The sequence below is a fragment of the Theropithecus gelada genome, chromosome 12 (assembly GCF_003255815.1).
Source record: "Theropithecus gelada isolate Dixy chromosome 12, Tgel_1.0, whole genome shotgun sequence".
NCBI classification, from domain to species: domain Eukaryota; kingdom Metazoa; phylum Chordata; class Mammalia; order Primates; family Cercopithecidae; genus Theropithecus; species Theropithecus gelada.
The window spans coordinates 34,938,013-34,944,012 of record NC_037680.1 but is presented as its reverse complement, the minus strand read 5'-3'; the positions used below and the strand labels follow the sequence as shown (position 1 = coordinate 34,944,012).

Genomic DNA, 6,000 nt, shown 5'->3' with positions numbered 1-6,000 from the left:
TTTACGCCATTCTCCTGCCTCAGCCTCCCGAGTAGCTGGGACTACAGGCGCCCGCCACCTCGCCCGGCTAGTTTTTTTGTATTTTTTTTAGTAGAGACGGGGTTTCACTGTGTTAGCCAGGATGGTCTCGATCTCCTGACCTCGTGATCCGCCCGTCTCAGCCTCCCAAAGTGCTGGGATTACAGGCTTGAGCCACCGCGCCCAGCCAACAATGATGCTTTTAAATAGCATGAGAGGTATTTAAATAAAAAATAACAATCATGACTATGTTTTTATAGTAATGCACTCATTTTGTATTTACTATATGTGAGTACAGTAAATTATTCCTTATAGTAATTAGTTTGTGTGGTACTTTCATAGAGTTCTAGAAAAATCCAAAGTAAACTGGAGACATTTTTAAAAGTTAATGCAATCTTATTTAGAAATATTTCTTAGTTTAAAAAAAATCAATACCAGGTGTTCAAAGCACCAGCCAATTAGCTTTACCAAATAATTAGCAATTAATCCCAACAACATCCATTAACTATGTGGACATATGAGGAATATGAAGGCAGCACAGTAGCTTTTGCTACAGAAGCTTGCCAATGCTATAGAAAACATTTTAAGCACAGGACTGAGGGACAGTCGATACAGCAAGAGGCTTCTCAAAATTAGAATAAATAGACATTTTTGGTTTCAAATTCTGGAAGGCAAGTTAACAGTAACAACACTAACAGAATCATTTGCTGCATACAGAACAACTTAATAAGGTATGTAACTTGAGTGTGCATAAAGATGGAGCCATTGGCCCTGTACCTGGTGCTGGCGATGCTTGGTGATTCTGCTCCAAGCCTACATCTTTCTAGCTGACTGGCAACAATCTGCCTTTCCACTTCCAGTTCTCGGGTGAGTCGTTGAAACTGAAGCTCCTGTGATTCAAAGAAATAAAAGGCATATAAGGCTCCGAGGTATGCTGCTCAGGCAGATATATGAAGTAATGTATGTCACAGGAAACACAGGAATGTACCCATAACATACAGCTATGGTGTGGCTTTGTGAAATGCAATTTGTGGATGAAATAAATGACCTATTGATTCCTAGCTTTTTCAAATCTAAAGGCAATAGAATGTCAGCCTTTGTTTGGCATAGAAAACATGTAGATCTTTATTTGCCTTTTCTGATTTTGGTTCTAACTGAGGTCTTTAAACAGTACTTCTGCTACAGTGCCTTATTAAAGTTAAGGCTTCCAGAGACCTTACTTAATGTATCTACATCAGAGGCACAGCAAACAATGGCTACTTTTTATATTTCTCATACTATATGTCAGCATAGTTTAAAAAAATGTAAATCCCCATGATCAGAATCACTTTACCATGTTTGATATATAGTCTTTTAATTAATTAAAAAAATGATTCCAATGCCACAGAAAGTCTTGCCATATTTATCTATAATACAACCAACAAAAATTTGCTGTGTCCAAAAGCAATCATGTGCCACCGTGCAAAGGGAGAGAAGGAACACAAGAAATGAAAAAGACTAAGCCATAACATGGAATTTAAAATATATTCAAAAGCTGGAAGAGTGTCTACAGAAATTATATTCTTCAATCTACGTTGCAAAGTGAAGGCAAACAAGTTCTATGAAAGGAGAGGATGTTTTAACTTTATTTGTATTTCTCTCATTGTTAGTTTGATGGGATTTTAATAAGTAGAAAACATGTCATGTTACAAAATATCTAAAGATCAAGTATATTCCAAAGGTTTTAAGCCACAAATAGCATCTCAAGCTCCCCTGTGCCATATTGTCTCCTCACAAGTCTACTCAAAGCAAATGCTGAACTGTAAGTAGCTTAATTTGATGACTGCTAGTTCAAAATACCAGACATATTAGTATTAAATCTAGAAACTATTCAGAAATAAAACGACCTAAAAATATTATTTATGATTATATGTATACATTTGCCATTAAAATTTTTAATTGAAAAGTACATGAACTCCCTGTGAAATCAGGCAAACATGTAATTGCTTGACAGCACTGGCTCTGCAAATTCCACAAGCTATTCTTAGAATAATTTTTAAGAAACAGTTCCTAAACTCCTTACCACCTTCTGACACTGCGAATCCTTTCCTAATGATCCCAGTTGGTGTGGGCGTATTGGACAGGGCCTAGATGAATAATAGCTGGCTCAATAACGCTGTACAATATGATCATAATCGGTAAGTGGGACAATGCTTGCCTCTGCCTAACAATTCTTAGGCTCTTAATAGATGTTCAGTAACAAAAGACTAGATAGACATAAATTGTTCAGAATTCAGTACAAGGCTAAGATCCAATTTGAAAATACTATTATGCTTAACTCACACTTACTCTTTCTTTGCTCTGAAACAGCATCTTTTTTTTTTTTTTTGTGATAGACTTCCATTCGTTCACTTCTTTTACTCACTTGTTATTACATGCATCTTTTCCCACAAGACTGCCTGGTTCTATCAAGCTGGGCCAGGAAAGGACTACTCGGGAATCCCAAAACATTCCCCAAGCCACCATATTACCTTCGTCCTCTGAGTTCAGTGGCTACTAGGGATTGGGAGCTGGAGTATTGTCCTCATTTTGGGATGGCCAAAAGTTACCATATCAGGTATAGTATGAAGATACATTGCAAATAAGAACAAAGAAAAAAAATTCCATTCATAGAAAAAAATTCCACTGTACAGGAATGAATTTTTATCATGTCTGTGGCTGTCTATGACCTTGTAAACAACCTTTCAAAGAAATGGCTGGGCAAGTTCCTGCTTGAAGGCAGAAATTGGAATTTCCCATATTTCCTTCCCTCAAAAGCACAGACAGGTGACTTTGGCTCTGCCAAGAAGGTACACTCATGCCAGACTGTGATGCAGGTGCTGACAGAGACTCTGACTCCAGTAAAGAGGACACTCATTTTCTCTATTGCCTTCTTGCTGTGCTTCCTGCATTAGTTCTCAAGGTCAAGTTCCTGACATAGAAACAACCTCCATACACAACTCTGTGTGTTTGGTGGCTATAACAATAGTTTCTTTATCTGATCAACTTTGTGGCACAAATTTGGACACCGTTCCTGGAATCTTAGTCTCAAGTCTTGTTCTCCAGTACTTGTAACAAGTGTGGGAATTCACTAATAATCCCTTAATGAATTACTTTTCTGTTTAATTAGCCATGTCAGTGTCTGTATCTTACAACTAGAAACTTTGATCGACGTACCCATAGAAACAATTCACAGTTGTTGAGTTGCTAGGAAAGTCTATACATACATGATGTAGCTATATGTTTTATTTAACAGTAGGGCAATTCCTTTAACATTCTTATGGACTGAGTTAAGTCTACATTATATCCCTACTGGCGCAAAGCCCATAATATTGAACATCACTGGCTACTTTTATCAAAACCATTCAACCTACTATGTGCCCACAACTTCTCACAAGTAGGACTTCATCAAAGTGCCAAAAGCAGACTATCAAGAAGCTATAAAGTACTGAATCTGTAAAAGTTTAACACCTGTGAATGTTTACAAACAAAAAATATGCTTTCTTGCAAAATTATTACTATTATTCCTACAGAATACAAGTTGCACACACACACACGTGAATGGCACCAAGATGTATGAGTGGGATATCAATATTTGACAATTCGGTCTCTACTGGCTTCTTAGAATGACTGATGAGGAGGAGGACAGCATTATGCAGTCATATGAAAACACATCTAATAATTTCCAAAATAACACTCATTAAGATGATGATGCAGAGACATCATCTATGAAGTTAAATTCTTGTATTTTATCCTCTAAACAAAAAATGTGAAGACTGGTTCTTAAATCAGTATCCCAAACTGGGAATCTAAATTATAGGGTGAGCTTATATTTGTTCTTTCGTGAGAAGAAAAAAGTTAATGTTAAAAGCATTTGTCAGTGATTTAGTGTATGAAAATTTCCTCGTAGAGCCTAGCAAAACCACACATGACTTTAGAAAGTCAAGGCTACTAATATGCTTTAAAAATGGAATCTGTTCACATGTGTTACAAAGCTTGTCTTTTATATTTACTTCCTTCCTCTCAAATAAGAATACTGATAAATATTCTTTGAGAGAGAGTTAAGGGAACAGATGAAAATAAAGCAGCACTTTCAGATGAGCCATATTTGGTAGACAGAGCTACACTGCCCATGGAAGCCCAAGGAAGGGTTGGCTGCCCCATCTGCCAGCAGGTGACCTGTGGTCATCAGCTCCTTCAGGGGTGGCTTGGCTGCAGAGAGCCACTTGCATTCAGGCACTGATCCAGGTAAGAAAGTAAAGACCAGGCCCAGATTTGCTCCCTTTGGCCTTGGCCAAGGCTTTGTCAGCCTGATTTGGAATTCTCCCTTGCCTAATCCTGCTTTCTCGTCCCCTCTCCTCCACAGGTGTTGATCCCTGACAAATATTCTGCATGTAAAACTCCATGTCAGTGAGAACCCAACCTGAAAGTCTTTTTTTTGCCTTCCATTTCTATAATGATAGATTTCTCTCTCCCAATTTAAAAATATTGTGAGACACTTCAAAAATACAGAAAATTATAGACAATAACACAATAAACTTCTGTGAATCTGACCAAGCTATAGCAAACTTTAATATTTTGCTACATCTGCATCAGATGTCTTGTGAAGTAAAACATTACAATTTTATTTTAAAATACAATGAAATCCCTGGTTTCTCTTTCCTACATCCCATTCTTCTCTTTTCTTCCCTCCCTAGAAGGAATCATTACCCTAAATTTGGTGCTTAATATTCACATGAGTATTTTATATTACTACTACACATTTACATATTTACAGAGCCATAAATGGCAACAGATATAGCATTGTTTTACATGTGCACACAATTTATGCCACTGGTATGTTGTACAGGTTTTGCAGATTGCTTTTACTGCAACATGATTTTGAGATTTATTAACATCAATACATGTAGATCTAGCTAATCTAATTTCACTTCTCAGTAGTATTCCATTGCATAGCTATCACATAATGTCTTTATATGTTCTCACCATGAACCTTGGGTTGTTCCCAATTTTATGTAACCATAAACATTCTGTAAAATAATCTTTCTTGTATAAACCATCTTGTGCACCTGAATCATACTTCTCCAGAGTAAAGAGACCTAGAAGTGGAATTGCTTGGTCGAAAGATACACACATCTTCAGTTTTGCTTGATAATGATTGTCAGGTTACTTTTCAAAGTAGTAGTACTAATTTATATTCCAGCCAGTAATAAATGAGAGTTTCAGCTTCTCCACATTCTTACTGACATCAATTGGTATTCTGGGCCTTAAATTTCTCTTTTCTTTGGTCGTCCGATAGGCATAGAATGCTATTTTGCTTGTGTTTTATTTTGTATTTCCCTGATAACAAACACCTTTTTCCTATGTTTATTGACCAATTTAAGTTTCTGAATCTCATAGGTATCATAACTATCGGGGAAAATGTCTTCCTCCTGCCAGCACCCAGGGCTGTCCTCTTCCGTGGGACAGATTTCTTATCAGTTTTAGCCAATGTTGTAGTTTTGGCAAGTTTAGCTTTGGGCAAAGGATCTAATTTGAACCCTCACCTTAGGCCTCCTCAAATGCCTCTGGCATGGAGCTGTCAAATGGCATGCTCAAGATCACCTAGATTTGCCGGATATCTTCAGGGTAAAAGCCAGGTTTATTGCTTAGGATTCTCATTTGCATTTTGCTTTTAGTTTTGCGAACTATTTCTTTTCTTTCTAGCTTAGCCTTGCTTTAAAAAAAAATTCCAATATTTTATTGAGTATGTTTAGTTTCTTTCAGGGGAAAGACTGGTTAGAATACTGAATCTACAGTATAGCTCTTTCATATTTTCTCTTAATTTCTTTGAGCTGTAGTCAGGGAGAATTTCTCAGCACTGCCTTCAATTCACTATTTCTCTATGTGTCCCGTTTATGGTTTATTTCATCTACCTAACTTTTTTTTCAAAGACAGTATTTTCCATTTCTGAGACTTCTTATT

General features: G+C 36.9%; 1 protein-coding gene across 5 annotated transcripts in view; it reads right to left on the bottom strand.

Moving 5' to 3' along the window:
* The window catches only part of PKP4 (plakophilin 4), a 230,779-nt gene that overhangs the window by 104,616 nt on the left and 120,163 nt on the right, over positions 1–6,000 (bottom strand). For all 5 annotated transcript variants that reach the window (XM_025404979.1, XM_025404982.1, XM_025404980.1 and 2 more), the window contains exon 3: positions 796–908. In XM_025404979.1, the coding sequence (XP_025260764.1) occupies positions 796–908 (113 nt within the window). The remainder of the gene's footprint in view (positions 1–795; positions 909–6,000) is intronic.